At 41.1% G+C, this 20,142-nt stretch overlaps 1 protein-coding gene across 1 annotated transcript in view; it reads right to left on the bottom strand.

The window, feature by feature from the left end:
• COL4A3 (collagen type IV alpha 3 chain) overlaps positions 1-20,142 on the bottom strand; it is a 135,408-nt gene that overhangs the window by 29,079 nt on the left and 86,187 nt on the right. The window contains exons 20-31 of the mRNA XM_060623952.3: positions 19,428-19,463; positions 17,654-17,818; positions 13,738-13,830; positions 12,884-12,979; positions 9,927-9,997; positions 8,952-9,134; positions 6,938-7,106; positions 4,917-5,009; positions 4,161-4,265; positions 1,962-2,059; positions 1,037-1,187; positions 584-697 (exon numbers count right to left, since the gene is read on the bottom strand). Coding sequence (XP_060479935.3) covers positions 584-697; positions 1,037-1,187; positions 1,962-2,059; positions 4,161-4,265; positions 4,917-5,009; positions 6,938-7,106; positions 8,952-9,134; positions 9,927-9,997; positions 12,884-12,979; positions 13,738-13,830; positions 17,654-17,818; positions 19,428-19,463 — 1,374 coding nt within the window. The remainder of the gene's footprint in view (positions 1-583; positions 698-1,036; positions 1,188-1,961; positions 2,060-4,160; positions 4,266-4,916; positions 5,010-6,937; positions 7,107-8,951; positions 9,135-9,926; positions 9,998-12,883; positions 12,980-13,737; positions 13,831-17,653; positions 17,819-19,427; positions 19,464-20,142) is intronic.

Below are 20,142 nucleotides of genomic sequence, written 5' to 3' on the forward strand. Positions count from 1 at the left end.
TTAATCTCTTAGCCCAACATTGGATTGTGAACATAAAAGCAGGATGATAGCTCATAGGCATTAGCTGAGCTCTAAACGATTTTTCTCAGTCCACAGATCTGATTGAGAAGAGCCAACAAAATAGAATAAGTTTCACACAATCTGGGCCATCTAGCCTGCATAATTTAGATTTATTTCATAAGCTTATTTTATGTTGCTTGGGAAGCAATTAACTACATATCAAAATTTACCACTTTATATACTAATGAAGGTAATGATAAAGCTTTTTTCTGAGAGTTTATGTGCACATAAATATACATGTAAATATACATATATAAGTATATATCCTCAATATGTATATATACTCAGTCATGTGTACAAGGCACAAACCAATTTTACTGTACTAACCCGAAGTCTCTTACTCTATAGATGGTACTCACTGCAACAAATCCACGGCAAGGTTTAGATGGCTAAAATAACATTCCCCGCTGAACAGTGGTCAGCACTTGCTGCTGGACAGTTCCCATGTTAAGCAGCAAAGCTCAGAGCTGGAGTCTCAAGTCACCTATCTGCCTAATGACTAGTTTCAAGGCCCTCCTCTTACCTTGTTGACCTTCCAATCCATTTAATCCTGGAAGTCCTTGGGCTCCCCTGGGACCCTCCATGCACCTTCCTGGGGGTCCTTTTTCTCCAGGTGGTCCAGCCTTCCCTGGATCCCCTACAAAACGGTCCCAGAATATATTCAGATGCCAAAACCCAAGGTCCTAGTACAATCATTCTCTTGTAACTTTTCCCCCCAAATTGAACCTATATTTAATACAGTGGATATGCCTTTTTACAGAGGAAACTCACTATAAAGGACAGAAGGAAGGAAGGAGGAAGGAAAGAAAAAAATAAAGGTAGGGCAGTGATGTTGAATGGAAAAATAATTAGGACCTGCAGATTCTGTCTGTTGAACTAGAAGTTTGAGAAGAACTCTTCATCCTAGCGCACTTTTAATTTGCTGCCTTTTAGCAGAGATCGCAGTGGAGAAAAATAATCACATGTGCCACTGTACCTTGTGGTCCATCAAGCCCTCTGGTTCCTGGAATTCCAGGGAGACCTGGATGTCCAGGGAGTCCAATTTCTCCATTTTTCCCAGAATTGCCTCTTTCTCCCGGAAAACCTGGCGTTCCTGGTTCTCCAGGCAAGGCTAGTCCCGGCTCTCCCTGTTCCACAGAAGTCGTGTTAGTTTTACTATATAATGCTTCCAAATCCTTCTTGACTACCAACTGGTCTTTAGCGCTATTAAATGGAAAATAATCTGTTCTGGGGCGCCTGGCTGGCTCAGTCAGTTGAGCGTCCAACTTCAGCTCAGGTTATGATCTCACGGTTCGTGAGTTCGAGCCTCACATTGGGCTGTCTGTGCAGAGCCTCCTTTGGATCCTCTGTCCCCCCTCTCTCTGCCCTTCCCCCACTCATGTGCATGCACGCTCTCTCTCTTTCTCAAAATAAATAAACATTAAAAAAAGAAAAAAATCCATTCTTCACAGTCACCACCATGCTATCAACTTTCCTATTTCAACTCTAGTTGCTGAGTTTTCTATTCAATTATGCTTAAGTATTCTTGAGGCTATATAACTCTTTTAGAAGGGTGAAATTGTCTGGAAACAGTCTAGATGTCTCTCCTTTTGATCGCTTTTCTCCTAGTTATCCACACTTCCTCTTAGAGTCCTTCCATTTTAAATACTCTGAATGCTTCTGAAGATTACGGAAGAAATAGAGAGGCAAACTTATCTTCTAACCCCTTCTATTTTCCTTTCTAAAAGGGAGGGATGGTTCAGAAGAACATTAAAAAGTATTTAATTCCTTTACCATCTACAAATATATAGATAATTTCTACACCTAGAGCATCCTACCTGGCTGATTGTAATTGCCCACCTCCCTCATCATTCCCCCCTGCCCCCCACCACCATCAGTCTGAGTTTTAATTCTTGAAGAACCTTGGCTCCGGGGAGACCTGGTTCTCCAGGTGACCCAGGCTTTCCCATTTCTCCTGGACAACCTGGTGATCCTTTTGCTCCTGGAAAACCTTGGTCTCCTACAGAGAAAAAATAATAAAGGTTGTAGGATTAGGCTTAGGAAAAGATTCTGAGAAGTGTCTCTGTTTTATCTGATTTTATCTGATGTTTTTATGGGGCAAGTTGCTAGAAATGTTTTTATGAAAGTTTGAATGATGAAAAAGCCAACTGCTGGGGGGCCCCGGGTGGCTCAGTCTGTTACTTGATTTTGGCTTGGGTCATGATCTCACAGTTCATGAATTCAAGCCCTGCATCGGGCTTTGTGCTGACAGTGTGGAGCCTGCTTGGGATATTCTCTCTCTCTACTTTTCCTCTGCCCCTCCCCCACTCACACTGTCTCGAAATAAATAAATAAACTTAAAAAAGAAAACGAAAAAGTCAACTGCTAAATTAGCAGTTAAAAAAATTCTGTTTCAAATCAGATCCTCAATTTAAAAAATGACTTTCTCCATTTTGTTGTTTAGGATGGCTACAATTTTGATTTGGCAGTTCTTTAAACCACTGATACTGGTTGTCAATTTGGCAGACTTTATCTTTTCAAGTTGTATTTTACATAAAGCGTACAGCCAAATGAATTTTTGCAGGTGTAGATATCCTTGAAGCATGACCCAGATCAAGATAGAAAGGCTTTCCAGCGCCCTGGGTAGCCTGTCTCAACATGGGTGGTTCAAGAGAATTACTTCCTAATGCCATGAATGTAATGAATTAACTTTTTTCTTATATATTTATAACAGGAGAACTGAGGAAGGAGTCACACAGATCATTTTCTCTGTTCTGTGGTTCAGAAGAGGAAACCCTGGTGGGGCAAGGCTGTGGTCAGAGAGTTCTTTTGTGCCCCTAATATGACCAATTTTTAATTCGTCATTAGTTCACGCATTATTAGGTTCAATTTTGAATTTTGAATCTGTACTTTAAAGGATTTTCTTAGGCTATTTCTTGTCCCCATGGTTGAGTCTCCTTCCAGAGGGTAAATCCATGGGGTTACAAGCTAGGATGCAATTTCTCAATGCAGGGTCCAAAAAGAACTAGGCAAAATATGGGCCAGGCTGCGTTACTTCAAAGATCATTGGGAAGACATCCAAGAAATTGGAGTCTAGGACATCCTTGAAACTATTACATCTTCCATTTCAAATATTCATAAACTGAGATCAATATTTCCACATTTGGGCAGAACTAATGCACTCCAGACACTGACGACATCTCAAAGAGAACAAGAACCAAAAATGGATTCTATGTTGACACTTTAAATAATATTGAAACAAACATAAAGTGATTATAAAATCTGAAAATCTATGCCACAACCCAGGGACCATGAGAGCTCATACGCCATCCTGGGCAAAACTCTGATGTATTTATTAGGTGACTGTCTTCTCTGTATCTGGATTTCTTTGGGGTGTTTTCCCTTTGATGGGAAACAGCATTTGTTCCCAAAGGAAGATAATTTCTGCAGTTTATATGGGAGTGTATAGGACAACCAGTTACTTGTGATTTAATAGTTCTTTTTTTTAATTATAAAAGAAATGTATAAAGTGAAAACATGCATAAATGTAAAGAAAGTACGTTTATTAAGAAGGAAAAAAAAATCCTCACAGTTCCACACTCGACAAGAATCACTTTTACCATTTTTGTAAATTGCTTTCCAGATGTTTTCTACATATTTTAAAACTTTTAATTGAAATGAGATGTATAAATCTGTATGAATTCTGCCTCTTTGCCTAACATCATAGTAAGACTTTTTTTTTCTCATTTAAGATGGATGAAAAACATTATTTTAAATACCACATTATGGATCTTTTCCATGTTTTTCATGATATGTATTTATATTTTCTTTTTTTTAAGTTTATTTATTTTGAGAGAAAGAGGGAGCGTGCAGGGCAGAGAGACAGACAGAGAGAGGGAAGGAGAGACAGACAATCCCAAGCAGACGCTGCACCGTCAGCACAGAGCTGGACACGGGGCTCAAACTCACAAACCGTGAGATCAATACCTGAGCTGAAATCAAGAGTTGGAGGCTGAAATCAAGAGTCGGAGGCTTAACTGACTGAGCAACCCAGACACCCTTGCATTTATATTTTCCAAACATCCACAATGATCCCTATGTTTTAAAATCTGTAAACCTACCCTTAGGTCCTGGGGGCCCAGGGAAGCCAATTCCTGGAATCCCTGGTTCACCATCAGGCCCAGGAAGACCCGGATAACGACATTTTCCTATGGATCCAGGGATACCTTAAAAACACACACACCCACATAAGGTACTTTCCTTCATCTTGCCTTGAGACAAAAAGTCTAAGTTTCTGTGTCATCCTAGGCCTTTCTGGAAATTAAGAAATAATTTTAACATAACCCCAACTGTACGCTCTTCCTCTCCATTCTTATCCAGTGTAGCTCCATTAGGAGCTACAGATAATGTTTAAGATAGAGCTTAATTCCTAAAAAGAAATATTCTAACTATCTTGGACTACATACGTCTCCCTCCACGCATGCAAAATTAAGTTTTAGATCAAATTGGCAAAGCAGTTACATTTTCAAATGAAGAAGCAATAGGGACTATCCTGATTAGCCACTGGCAAACGTCACTTATTCCCCCACCAAAAACCCATGAAGACTGTTCTGCTCTTGGGTTCCTTTTAAGTAATTATATCAAGTCCTTTTTTTTTTTTTTTAAATCAGAAGTACCAATGGGGAATAATTTGGCTAATCTCAAAGAACAACAACAAGTCCCCTGCCTGTTGGCTTGTTATCTGACCAGACTCCGGCCTCTGCATTCTTTTAGAGCCAATAAATATATTTTTTCCTTACCAAAGGGACAATATTTTTCTAGAACAATCAGGATGCCATTTGATGTCGTGCACCAGACGTGACAAAGGGGATACTCACCAGGCGGACCTTGGGGGCCAGCACGGCCAGGGAGCCCTGGAGGTCCTGGGGGCCCTGGGACTGGTGTCGCAACACTGAATTCTCCCTTAGGACCTTAAGAAAGTTTGTGATCATAAGACTGGTGTGCATTTTGAAGCTTTTTTTTTGGTTCAGGGGGAGCAAATGTAATTATAAGGGGTTTATAAACATATCCCAAGGAATATAAAAAATAGTTTCTGCTTCCATAGGCTTTAAAACTGGCTTAAAGATGACCAACCCATTGAAACTTTCTTATTCAAGTGATGAATATTTATAAGCATTTACTATTGTCTAAGCTTCAATTATAGCTCAACTCAATGCCGGTCTATTGAAAGGGAAGCTATTCTAAAAAAAAAAATCAATGATATGGAATTCAGTGTAAATGTTAGTGAATATTTATTTGGTAGGTTCTTTATTTATTGGGTGACTAGTTTTCACAGGAAGAAAGTATGGCATGCTGAACAAAAGATCAAGTGTGGCTTGGGCACATATTTTAACCTCTGTGGTAATTTCTTCATGTGTCATTGGGGAAATAATGCCTACCCAGTCCATAAAAATTCGAGATAATGTGGCTATGCTGGCCAACATTAAAAACATGTTAGTGATTTGAATTATCCATATATTTATGGAAAAAATAAGTTTATAGTAGTTTGATGGGAAAAACTTCATGATAATGTATTTTACGACAATGGAGTCCTTCACTAGAAATTCACATGTAGAAAGAACAGAAGATTTGAAGATGGATTAGGAGATCAGGAAAACTTTTTCTGTAAAGAGCCAGATAGTAAATAATCTGGGCTTTGTGGTCCAAATGGTCTCTATACCATAACTCAATGCTGCCATTGCAGCATGAGAACAGCCAGGAACAATATGGATATGAATGAGGGTGGCTACGTGCTAGGAAAACATTATTTATGGACACTGAAACTTGAATTTCATATAATTTTCATGTACCACAAAGTATTATTCAAAAGATTTTTTCCCTAATCATTTGAAAATATAAAAACCACTTTTAGCTTGTGGATCATACATAAATATGCGGTAGGCTGGATTTAGACTATGGGCTGCCATGGTTTGCCAATCCCTGGATTAGAATAGCAGCCTCAAAAGTAAGGTGCAGAAGAAGAACACATATATATATACACATATACATATGTATATGCATATATACATACATATATATGTGTATATATATACATATATATATATATAGTCACAAAAAAAGCTTTACGCACATGTGTGGACAGAAATGCATGCATACAATGTAAAAAATATACAGAAATGCTTGGGGAGAGGCACTTACATATTTTTTTACTGATAAGGGATACTATAAAACAATTTGGAGGCCATTAGTTTATTGAGTCTCACCCTTTAAAGTGCTATTAGAAGTAAGAAATGACATGGTGGCATTATTTGTTGAAAACCGTCAGCAATGTGCAATTCTTATCTTCCGCCATGTTCTCTGCCACGGATAAACATTGGGGATCAGATCCCTCCTGAATCCACGAACTATGTTCAGTACACGTGGATCCCAAAAGTTACTGAGGCTTTAGGACTATTGTCAGAAAACTATTCTTCATTTATCTTAGATATTTTGAAGTTTTATTTGTAAACCGTCTATTGGATTATGGGTCAAAAGAATAAATTTGCAACAACATTAGTGGACCCTTGAGACTCAGAAGGGGCTTCTCAGGATCAATTTCATAAATTTCCGCCCCCCCCCTTTGTTTATCATAACTGATTGCCACTCATTCCATCTATTTCTGTTTAGCATATGGAGATAGACTATCTTAGGAAATTTCAACTGAACTTCTCAGTAACAGAGAAAATACATTTTCTCTGACATATCCTACATATTCTTTCTGAGTGTCTATGAGTTGACATATTCTACTTATTAGAAGTAAGTTTCTATACATCATTTTAGTCTTGAGGGAGCTTTACTTGCTCTAGGAACCATAGACCCACTCCATAGGAAAACAGGACTGGAAAGAAAACTAACCAACCGGCTTCTCCAGGTGGTCCGGGGGCTCCAGGAATTCCTTGGGTACCCTTTGGACCAGGCTCTCCCTGCGGTCCGTAGTCTGGTGGTCCAGGTGGTCCTGCAGGTCCTGGGGGCCCAGGGGTGCCGGGATCCCCTGGAGGACCCTGGTCCCCCTTCTCACCAGTCAGGGCCTGTGACAACAGGAATACGTTTGGATGGTGCTTCATTCCAGTATCTCCTTCCACGGGTTAATCTTACCATGAATACGAGTACCAGACAAGCAGCCAATGAGAAAACTTTGAATCAAAAAGCAGGTATTTGAAGGGAATTGTTACTAAAATGAGACCGCTCTATGGTTTCTGCTGTTCTGTGCTCTTTGGATTTCAGCAACATTTCATTCACTCGAAGTCTCTGGAGACACACACTTGTGTCTTCTGGTGGGATGTCATACGTAGAACAGCCCCTAAGACTCTGTTCAAATCAGTCAACAGTTCAAATAGCTTTAGAGCGAACATTCGTGTGAATAGCATATTTCTCAACTAAAACCAGCACAGCAAACTTTTATTTGTTTTTTACCGGGTGTTTTCATTACAAAGGAGATTCAGGTCCAGATAGACTGTATTCATTTTTTTCCTTATAAAATATCTTTTGCTAGTTATGTCTTAAGATTTAATGGTAATGGTGAAAGCTATATGAGAGGTATGTTTTATACCAACTGTAAAAATACTGACTTTCCATGATTATATAGCTTAAATTGAATAAAATAATATAATTGTAAAAAAAATATCTTTTTGTAACTGCATAGGGCCATAACTCTGGAGATGATTTGCGTATTTTAAACAAGTTAAATATGACATAATAATTGAGTTCTTCTTCCATCCCAATATGGCCTCAAATAATAGATTTGACTGGATTTTTCCTTGTTCAGGATCATTGGGTGACTCGGTGGTTTTATGTTTTTTTGTTTGTTCATTTTTCCTTCTTCCATAATGACAGAGCATAAGACTCAACACATTACCTCCTTGAGGTTTTTCTTACATTACTTTTACTGGAACTTAATAAAGAATTAGCAAGACGCAAATGGAAGCATCATGTGAACTGTACTAGTGCTAAACCAAAAGAATTCTAGACTCTGTCCCTCTATAAGCATCACTACCACCCGGGGTGGGGGGACAGCCTGGCTGTTTCCCAGAGTCTGAGAAACACTGGCCCTGCCAGCTGCTCTCAGCCCAAAAGTATTTTGTAGTCAAAAGGTATAACGAAGATTATAGGCCACATCTAGATCTTGGGGAGCCACACTTTATTCTGATATTAATGGGTCTGTAAACAAATGTTTAAATTTATTTGCCAAGTTTTCCTGTCCGAGGTGGGACTCTTTTAATTGAATAACACCGATGAACTCTGGGAGACACTGGTATTTCCTGGGGCAGGCTGGGAAGCATGGCTGGCAAACTTCTCCCAGATATACTGGGGGAGGTGCTCAGCCTCTGCCCCCTGACATCTTCAAATAGATCCCCGTAGGAATCTCTCAAGTGCACATGTGAGACATTCTATCCTTATCCCATGAAAAGAGAGAACTTACCTAAGCTTAACTATTTTAAAGGACAAAACATCTGATCTGTTTGATTGACTAACCTCCTCCTAAAATTGTGCTTTATGCATTTATTTTTACTTCAAAGAATGAATATTGCCTTCAAGATATTGATCAAAACGTTCCCTTATTTATCATTTTCTAAACTTGTCTATAACTCATTGGGCATAAGTGTGGAATTGTAACTTGCGTAGGAGACAAGGTCATTATCGATGTAGAATTTTATTTGGGCTAAAAGCACCACTGAGTGCTACCTATGTGTGAAAATACTACACACATGTGTTGGGGTTAGTACTGCTCATTTGAAGATGCCTCATTGTGCAGTTAGAGGGACGCACTGTGCTGAATGGCCAAGGATTTTATGAATGGAAAGTACCCAATGTGGTAACTTCAGAGCATATCAGTTGTAGGGAGGGTAATTTGAAAAAAGTTACTAGATACCAACCGGTTCCCCTTTAGGTCCTGGTGATCCTTTTACCCCGGGGGTTCCAGGAATTCCATCCAAGCCTCTTCTTCCAGGATGCCCTCTGAGCCCAGGGTCCCCTGGGGCACCCACTTGTCCATCAGGTTGAGGTGCTTCCCCTTTTTCTCCTTTAAGTCCTGGATCCCCCTGAACACCCGGGAACCCCTAGGGCGGTACAGAAACGAGTCTGCATTGCAATTGGGTACAGCTGTTCTTGTGCCAATCTTAAAAAAAAAGTCAACCAGAATTTTTCAAGTGTAATGAACATGTATATTTTTCAGACACTTTCTTTAGCCTACAAGTATAACTTCAAGCTTTTTTCCCTCTCTATTTGCTTTCAAAACTGGAATTCAGTTAGCACAATTCAATGCAACACACACAATAATATTGGTCAATATGACACAGATATCATCGTAACTTAGATTCTGTTAGAATATTGGAAATTTTAACATGCATCTATGGATAATTTGATTGAAATATATATATCTCTGTATAACTCTCTGACTCACCGTGATAGTCAAAACTTTAATTTCTAATAGTTTATCGAGGTATAATTTACATATCATAAGATATATCTTTATACGAATACAGTTCCATGACTTTTAGTACATTTGTACATTTATGCTACGATCGCCATAATCCAGTGTTAAAACATTTCCGGTACTCCCTCGGATTCCTTCAGATCCATTTGCAGTCATGCCCTGTCCCAACCGCAGCCCAGGCAACCAGAGATCTGCTTCTAGTTCTGATCCATTTTAAATGATTCAAAGTTCATTAATTCATTCACTTATTCACACATCATGCATGTATTCATTTAATCAAGTCTCTATGAAATGCTCTAATATTAAGTACTCTTTGCCAGGCACCAAACTGATAACCTATGTGTGGTGCTACTGTACTTCCAGAACGTGCTGTTATCCAAATTGAAACAAAAGCTCCCAAACCATGAAATCTTACTGGATATCCGGGAAGACCCGCACTTCCTGGCGACCCTGGGCTTCCTTTAGTGCCAGCTGGCCCTTGTCCGCCTGCAAAGCAGTGAATTATTAAATATTTGTTGAATACCAACTCTGAGTAGCCCAGGTAATGCAGGAGTTGCAGGAAATAGGCTGCTTTCTTCTGAGGATAGAAAGACAATTTCTATCTCAAAACACAGAGGGAGAGGATGAGAGTAAATAACTGGCATAAGAGATGATGTAAAAAAAAAAAGCATTTAAAAAATGCTTGCCTCCCTAAAATTCTTGTCTTTATAATTTTAAGGAGATAGGTTTATTTTTTGATCAAAAAAAGCAATGTATGCTCCTTGTGAAAAACAGATTCAGAAAGAAGAGAATAAAAATCACCTATAGATCTACCACCAGAGGACAATATTTGCTAAAATTTTGATGTATGGCACTCTTAAATTTTATATCCATAATTTTATATCCATCAATGTGTACATGGCATTTTGGAATCTATACATATGTCAATAAATACAGATTTATAGCTTCGCTTTAAATGGCCGCAGAGTAGCCTAATGTGTGGATCAACCAACATTTATTCAGCCAGCTGCTATTTTAGAATTTGGATCATTTTTCAGCTTTTCAACATTGTAGTAAACAATGTTATGGTAAATATCTCTAGATAGTGCTTCAGATTTTTCTAATAATTTAAATAAATGTCTAAAAGCGTAAGCACAAGACAAAATGGACACAAACTTTTCTGAGGCTCTGGGCATCCGTTGCCAAATTGCATTTTGCTGTACAATTTTACGCTTCCTATACGTATGTAAGTGTATCCGTTAAGGATATACCGTAAAGACCCTTTAGAGGGTCTTTTGGGTGGATCTCAAGCCAATGTGTTAATAAATGGATATTCCGATTTTATGTTTTGCAAGATTCGAGTCAGGGTATGTTTTTTGATAGTAATCCAGATGCTTTCACTGTTTATGTATCTTCTTTGAGCTGCACCTGTAGTATGTCAAATGTAGAAAAATCAAGGAAAATACAACACAGGTACTGGGTCAGCAGCAGCGAGCTGCCCACCCACATTCTACCCTTGGGTCACTCAAGGGGAACGTAGAAAAATAATCATTGCTTTCCTTCCATTCTTTGCCTCCCTGTCTCCCTTGCTCCTTCCCTTTCTGTCAGCTTTTGTTTTAATAGAACATTTCACCCAGAGTCTTAGGCACCGAATAGGAACGGCATGAGGGACAGAGGGCCCGTTATGCCCACCCTTCACCCCCTCTTTGCCTCCCCCGCTTCTCCCCTCTCAAGCCTGTCTCAGAGAGTCAGGGGGCAGAGATGGCAAAGTAACGAAGGCATTTATAAAGGAACAGGAATGATGTGAGCGTGGCAAAGGACCCTGGCTGAATGCGTGTCCTCTCTCAGCTGGCCACAGTGCCATTAGCGTTTCTTCTGTGGACGGTGACCCCACTTCCCGAAGCCCCTGTGCCGATGCAAATGTCTACCCAATGGTGGTAACATACAAATATTCCCTGATCGATGTTGCCAGGTAGACCTTTGGATTCACTTGCTTCAAAGGGAAGCCCCTGGCACAGCGATTGAAGGATGCCAGCGAAGAGAGCAGGAGCATGGCTCAGGAGGAGAGTGGATTTCAGTCCAGGCTTTGCCACTTATGAGCTATGCCACCTTACGCCTCAGCTTCCTCATCTGTCAAATGGGGTCAATGACAGCACCTACCTGTAGGACTGAGGTGAGGAATAGGCATGGAGGTCCATACGACACCTAGCAGACCAAGGTGGTCATGGCAAAACCAGGACTGCACCGTGTGACGGAGGCCCTGAGTAGCCAGGGGAGAGGTACCAGCGGCGGAGGAACCCAACTAATGAGTAGAGACTTTCTCTACCTCGAGATTTTTGTCCACGGCCAGTTCTGTGACCGAGAAAGGGGAGGTGGGACAGCAGAGACAGTGGACAGTCTGAAGCAACCCTGTGGGGTGGGGAGTCCTGGTCTGGCACGGACGTCCAGAAGAGAAGCGACACAGGCTCTGTTTGGCTCGCAGAATATTGGCCTAGCGGATGGTTTTTTTCTTTCAAAAATGGAGTTAGCAAATTTTGAAAAAAAAAAAATGAGATTTCAGCTAAAAACCCGAGTTTATTTCTTCTCATGAAAAATTGGAAGATTTATCAACACGGGCCTAAAGTGCTGCCAGTAACAACAGACCGGAGCTGGTACACGATGGCCCCCTCCAATGTGCCTTCCAGTTTACCACAGTCCTCTCCACTCCCTACTGTGCCCCACTGGGGTGCTTTTTGTTATTGCATTTGTATCCTTTTTTTAAGTTTATTTATTTATTTTGAGAGAGAGTGTGAGCGGGGTGGGGCAGAGAGACAGGGAGAGAATCCCAAGCAGGTTCTGCGATGTCATCATGGAGCCCGATGTAGGGATCGATCTCAAGAACCATGAGATCAAGACCTGGGCCAAAATCAAGAGCCAGACCCTCAACCGACTGAGCCACCCAGGCGCCCTTGTACTTGTGTCCTGAATGAAACAGTGCCTATGCCCATGACTCTACCAAAAGCGGGGATTTAAAAAACAAACAAACAAAAAAACCCCAAACAGACTGAAGAGAATTGTGTCTTTTAAGAAAAAAAAGAGAGAGAGAGAGAGAGCTTATTTCTTTATGGAAGAAAAAAGTGGTGTATGTTTGGTGTGGCTGCCTCACTCCTCCAAGTTACCTGCTGGATCCCTGTAGGAACCCCAGTCTACAATTCCTGGGGAATACCATGGTTTGCTAGAATTCGGCAACTAAAACGGAAAAGGGGAAAAGGCCAGTTTCTGTGTTAGTTTGGCTTACTTTATGTTAACTGAGTATATGTTTGAAAATGTCCAAATTCAGGGAAACCCCATCACTGACATTCAGAAGTCTGACACCTTTTTTTTTAACCACCCAGGGAGCTGACCCTTTTGTACCTGGGATTCCTTTCATGCCGTCTAACCCCGGCAATCCTGGGAGGCCCGGAGGCCCTGGGACACAAGGGCACTGGATGCACAGGAGGCCTGGTTCCCCTGCAATGATAGCAGCTTGTTACTCATAAACCCACATCTAGTCCTCAGAAAGGACAGATACTTCCTAACCACACAATCATTTATTACATTAAGATTTGTGTGTGTGTGTGTGTATGTGTGCGTGTGTGTGTGTGTAGTGAAAATCATCTAGGACACTGTGCATTTTTTTATGTTGTTGATTTTTATTTTATTATATATACATATTTAAGTTTATTTATTTTTGAGGGTGGGGAGAGGCAGAGAGAAGAGAGAGAGAGAATCCCAAGCAGGCTCCTTGCTGCCAGCATGGTGCCCGACTTGGAGGCTTGATCTCACAAAGCATGAGATGATGACAGAGCCGAAACTAAGAGTTGGGTGCTTAACCAAATGAGCCACCCAAGGGCCCCAGACATTGTACGTATTAATAAAAAGTCATTCATCTATTAGAACTGCTTACTTTATCCATCTGACCTTCTTAATGTTCTCAGAGGAAATCCTGAGTCAAGCATAAAACATCCTGTATTACAGCCACCTCTCTCCTTCAGTGCAGGATAATACTCATATTCCAGGAACATCCAACAATTTATTGCACGGGTGCTAAATAAATGATTGATTTATAGATAAATGAAAACTTTGAGGTAATTCTTCTGGAAAAGAGGCCAGCCTTGACTGTCTGCAGTTTGGGATCATTGTTGTTTTGGTGGGGGAGGAATCAAATGGGGACAGTAATGATGACGAGCATGGCTTACTTGAATAGAACAACCATTGATTGAACCAACCTTTGGGCCCATCGACTCCTGGGATTCCTGGAAACCCTATAGGGCCTGGAAGTCCACTATCTCCAGGTGGACCTTTGCGAAAAATGATGTCACCTGCAAAAAGACAACACCAGAACTTGATTTTTATCTCTTTATGTGTTTTTGTTCAATTAGCACGTTTCTGCACTATGCATTATTTTATACACACTCCCCCATACTTGTTTTAGAAGCCGAGTCTTTTGAAGGTTCGTCTACACTGAAGACTGAAGCATGTTGACCAGCTTTTCCTTTCTCATTACACATGTGATTTTTTTAAGTTTATTTATTTTGAGAGAGAGAGAGAGAGCGTGTGTGTGTGTGTGTGTGTGTGTGTGTGTGTGTGTGTGTGTAGGGGAGGGGCAGAGAGAGAGAGGGAGAGAGAGAGAATCCCAATGCTCAGTATGGGGTGGGACACAGGGCTTGATCTCACAACTGTGAGACCATTACCTGAGCTGGATGCTTAAGACTGAGCTACCCAGGGGCCCACACAAGTGATATTTTTTAATACTGGTGTAGTGATTCTTTGAAAGCTCGTTATATGGTTATTTCTCATCATATAATCAACTCGTGTTATTTTATTCAGTTACTTCTAATTATTTCAAGACTATTCTTTTAACATTTTTTAGGCAAAGGGTCAAATCTCATTTTTCTATATATCTTGGATACCTTGAATCTTCCTGATACATAGTAGATGCCTAATACAGACTGAGTGAAAAAGTTCAGACAGAATATCATCTGTTTTCTCTGTATTGCTTATTCACATCTATCAAGTTCGTCATTTTTAAAAAAAGTTTATTTATTCATTCTGAGAGAGAGAGAGACAGAGAGAGAGAGAATCCCAAGCAGACTCCATGCTGTCAGCACAGAGCCCTACTTGAGACTCAGTCTCACGAACTGTGAGATTATGACCTGAGCCGAAGAAATCAAGAGTCATTTATCCAAGGGATACAAGTGTATTGTTTCGAAGGGACACATGCACCCCCATGTTTATAGCAGCACTATCAACAACAGCCAAAGTATGGAAAGAGCCCAAATGGCCATCGATGGATGAATGGATAAAGAAGATGTGGTAGATATACACAATGGAGTATTACTCGGCAATCAAAAAGAACAAAATCTTGCCATTGGCACCTACGTGGATGGAACTGGAGGGTATTATGCTAAGTGAAATTAGTCAGAGAAAGACAAAAATCATATGACTTCACTCCTATGAGGGCTTTAAGAGACAAAACAGATGAACATAAGGGAAGGGAAACAAAAATAATATAAAAACAGGGAGGGGGCAAAACAGAAGAGGCTCATAAATATGGAGAACAAACTGAGGGTTACAGGAGGGGTTGTGGGAGGAGGGATGGGCTAAATGGGGGAGGGGCACTAAGGAATCTACTCCTGAAATCATTGTTGCACTATATGCTAACTAATTTGGATGTAAATTAAAAAAAATAAAAAGTAAAACAAGTTAAAAAAAAAAAAAAAAGAAATCAAGGGTCAGACACTTAACTGACTGAGCCACCCAGGTACCCCTGAGCCTTTCATTCCTAATGTGGGTCTTCAAGAAAGCTCTTTCCAGTCCTTCCACAAGCATATGCTACTATAATGCGACAACGAACAGCTCATTCTCTTCCGTTCTTCTGTTCTATGACCAAATTTTTGGTCTTGCCATTTCAAATGTAGGCACAAGGCAATACTGATGAAACTAAATATTTGAAAATGGTACCTATAGCTGCCCCAAATTTCAGAGCAACAAGGTGCCAGTGGAAATATTTAACTGAGATGGAATGTGGTCCATGTAATGTCTGTTTGACTTGGAAAGGAAGGTTCGTTTTGTGATCCAGTTTTCTATGTCTTTAGAATGACTGGATAGTTATCTTTAAACAATAAAATCTAACGGCAGTTTTATACTTAATGTAGTCATATGTGTATTTACACATTGATACATTTGTATTTACTTAAACATTTTCATACTCCTGTCATACTCATTTCAACAAATACTTGAGTACTTACAACGTTCCAGCCCCCTGTGCTACGTTCTCGGCTTAAAACAGCAAACTAGACACTGTCTCTGACCTCCAAGAGCTTTGAGTCTTGTAGGGGAAACTGACAATGACAGGTAACGTGAAAAACTCTCCTACTGGATAAGCTCGGGTGTTACAGGATGTGGGCTCAGTGAAAACTCCCTGTTGGGCTTGAACTTGAAGGTGCGACTCAAAGGGCAGATGGGTGTTGTTTGGCAAAAGATAGGAAGCCAGCGTTGTCTTGGAGGGGAGAGGATGCATGCATGGTGTGCCAGGGAAGGGGCTGTATTACCGCAGCACCCCGACTGTGGCACTCATTAGCTACAAGATGTTAGTGTTAATAATTCAGGTAAATGTCTGGCTATTTGAGCAATATTTGAGAAAGAACAGAAGCTTCCCTTTAGGCCAACAGCTATTTAAGAAATTATCCCATTAATAAAAAGATACGATATCCAAGAACAGGTTCATCAGGTTCATCTTCCGCAACATGAGCATCCTAAACCCACATCCTGAAAAAGACTCAGAGAACTAGAAATTGTTCAAATTCTCAACACGGTGAAACGTTTCAGTTTAGTTTTGCTTTGTTTTCCACGTTGGTTCACGCCATAGCTTAACAGCTTTTGTTCTTGGATATTGTATCTTTTTATTAATGGGATAATTTCTTAAATAGCTATTGGCCTAAAGGGAAGCTTCTATTCTTTCTCAAATATTGCTCAGATAGCCAGACATTTACCTGAATTATCTTATTAACACTAAGAGTTTTCCGGATTATTCTTTTGGATTTTCCAAGTTTATAATCGTACTATCTATAAATAATACATCCTTCCTTTCTTAAAAACAAAATTCCTGGAGCCCCTGGGTGGCTCAGTCGGTTAAGCAATCCGACTCGATTTTGGCTCAGGTCATGGTCTCACAGTTGGTTCATGAGATCGAGCCCTGAGTGGGGCTCCATTGCTGACTGTGCAGAACCTGCTTGGGGCTGTCTCTCTCCCTCTCTCTCTGCCCCTCCATCACTCATGCAGCCTCTCCCTCTCTCTCTCAAAATGGGTAAACAAACAAACAAATAAAAGAAAATCCTTGACAGGTAGAAAATTCTTAAGGCTATTAGGAGGGTTGAGTACAAAACACAAGACCTACAAGGCAGCTTCCAGAGAGGTGTTTGGGACACAAAGAGTGACCCACATGTTCCGAGGTTGTGTGTGCCTACCGGCCAACACAGAGTGCTAGGTGCCTTTACAGGTTGATGCAGCGGAGAGGACACCCCTGGGCATCAGAACTTCCAGAACTTCACATCCTCCAGGCGGCAGCTCTGTGGTCTCTGCCCCAACTTGACCTGGCAGGATCTTGCCTCGTGCCCTTGCTGCACACCTCCAGCCCACACACTGATGCCAGGGCATAGGATGCCCTGGGAGCCATGCCAACACAGCCTGGAAGTGTGTGTGTGTGCGAGGGAGGTGGGGGTGGTTAGTCTGTTCCCGTGGGATATATTCTTGATGCATGATTAATAGGAACAGGTGGATAAACTCTTGCCTCTGTTTCCTCTGGGACAGAGTGTCCTGAAACAAAGTTAATACAGCTTCTTGGAGGATATTCTCCAGGGACTGAACAAGCAGTGGCAAACTTGGTCACCCCCTTCTCTGCTTCGCTCCCCCTTGCTCCTGCCTCCCACTGTGCCCTCCGTGGGAACTCAGCCTAAAGCTTTGCCGCACCTGCAAAGCCACCATTCCACCAGAGCTGTTTTCACAGTTAATGCGACGAAACACCAGCAGGAAGATGGCTCCTAAGACCCACACGGACGGATGGCCAAGCTGCAAGTAAGCTTCTCCATCGCCACTGATGTGCACACATCTGTCACTTGGGCCATGGCCACAAAAGGTACCTACCTGGTGGTCCTGGGTATCCCGGCGACCCTGTGGGGCCTGGTGCCCCAGGACAACCCGGGGACCCAGGAGGCCCCACTGCATTCTTTCCCGGGGGTCCTCGTTCCCCTTTCCTTCCTTTCACGCCTGGGAATCCAGGGGCTCCTCTGAGGCCAGGCCTTGACGACCCTTGGAGAAAAGAATCATTTTACCATATTTTAAATTTTTTCCCGATTCACACATGTTATCTTTCAATTGCAAAATGTAATATGTTCTTATTAATAAAAGTTGCCCCATCAAGAGGTATATAAAACATAAAACAAAAAGAGAATATCTTTCTTCATCTGTGGCTTTGCTAAACGATCACAGGTCAGCAAAGCTCAGAAGGCTCCAGTTCCATGAGGTAATTTATATCATGTATTACAAGGGACTGAGACCGAGTTAGGGGTGCACTGTCGTCTTTTTCTTTAAAAGAACCTCATGATAAATTCTTCAGTATATGCGGTTTTGTGGCTGTTTTTTCATTAAAGACTAGAAGATACCAATCTTTCAGTGTCCCAAATGAGAAAGAGAGACCACTGTCACTGGACCTCATTCCCACAGCCAATTGTCTTCGTTATAAAAGGGCGTGATGGGGGGAGGCAGGCATCTCCTGGGAGAGAAGCCAAGCCAGGTGACACAAAGCTCATCTGTCCCTCATAAGGTGACAAGGACATGAAGAGGGGATAAGTCTCGAATCTCTGCCTTGCAAACAGTTTAACTGTGAAGAAGAGAGACCTCACCACCAAAGGGCTATGAAACCAGCAGGGGTAATGACTGATTATTTCTGATTATTGACCATAAAGGTTTTGCCATAAAAGCAAATCCACCTGTCTGATGTCCGTTTTAGAGCTCTGTAACTTTTACTCGCTGCTTCCTAAAGGGGCTGATTCATTACTTGGGGGGTCGGGAGTAGAGAAAAAAGTCCTCCCTAATCTTTGGCCAGACCTCTGATACATCCTTTTGTATTCCAACTTGGTGTATTTTTCCATGCACATGCAAATACACATAATATTTATCCGTTTATCTATGTTTTTTAACAATGGGATTATAAGATACATATAGTTCTGCAATCTGCTTGATTTTAATTCATTTTCAAAATTACGTAATAGCTTAATACACAACATGGTATAGAGAAAATTATAATCGACAGCAGGGCTTATCAAATCTTTGCTGCTTTTTCATGGTTTCGTTTCCTCTACAAAGTGACACGTGATGGCATTACAGTTAAAATTAAAGCCACTGAGGTTAATCCTTGATTAAACGTCCTGGATCCTCGTCTTCCTCTCTCAAGAGGCAACCACTCCAGGGACTCATGGATGTTTTTATACTTCATGGAATTGTCTGCATGTCCGTAAATAATGTACTGTGAAATTTAAAACTTCACATGAAAGTATAATCTATGCATCTCATGCAACATGGGATACACTATGAAAACTATCTTTTTTTAGGCAGCCTAATGACTGCAAATTTCTGTTTTCTACCTCTGTGCCTCCTCTGAGCTTGGAGGCTTCAGTTATTGTCTTACACTTAGTTACAACCAATGAGAAGTGAAAAAAAAAAAAGAGCATTTCTAAGTTACTTTGTGTCCATTTTCACTCCCCCCACCCCCATTTCGGCTGTAAATCACAAAGTTAACAATTAGGAAGCTGGAAACACTTTTGGCCCCGTTAGTGAAACATCTGTCCTAGGCAAGCAGTGCAAAGGTGATTTTCCTTTTAAGAGCATTTCTGTTGGTGCCTGAGACGCAGGTACCTACCAGCACTTCCAGGAACTCCAGGAGGACCACTGGGACCTATAAATCCGTAACAGTAATTAATTGCTGGCAAGGATATAAACACTCCCCTCCCCCCATTTTTGAAATCTTGGGTGACAATATCATAATAATCAATAATAAATATTTTCATACTTTCTCTACTCCCACAGAGAGAGATAAAAGAAAACCTCGCTGATTGAGACAAACTGCAGAGAAGGAACTAGTCTTAGATGCCTAACATTCAAAAGTGAATCATGCCACCTTTGCACCTTCAAACAATTCCGCAGAGATCTACGAGAAGCCTGCTGTGTATCTGACACTTTGTTGGAACGGTTCAGGTGCTAGAAGATGGTGTTCCATCTCCAATAACATTGCACGGGGTTCTAATTCTTGGACATATGGAAGTGATTTATAGTGACCATATATCAGATTAAAAAAAATCTGTGTCTGTATCTATACTTGTCTGTCCATTTATTTAAGAATGCTAGGTATTTTTACTCTTTTGAGTGAAATTCTCCTTTGAAATCTTATGTGTATCAATAATTTGCCTCAGATCAGTGGTTCTCGATCCCGGCTACACACTAGAATAATCTGGAGAGCTTTTGCAATCTACCAGTGCTCAGCCTCCCCCCTCTCCCCGCCCCCACCTCTAGACAGTTGCATCAGAATCACAGGGATGGGACTTGGCACGTTTTTAGAAGTTCCCGGGGATTCTGAT

Source organism: Panthera onca, chromosome C1, assembly GCF_046562875.1.
Source record: "Panthera onca isolate mPanOnc1 chromosome C1, mPanOnc1 haplotype 2, whole genome shotgun sequence".
Lineage (NCBI taxonomy): Eukaryota > Metazoa > Chordata > Mammalia > Carnivora > Felidae > Panthera > Panthera onca.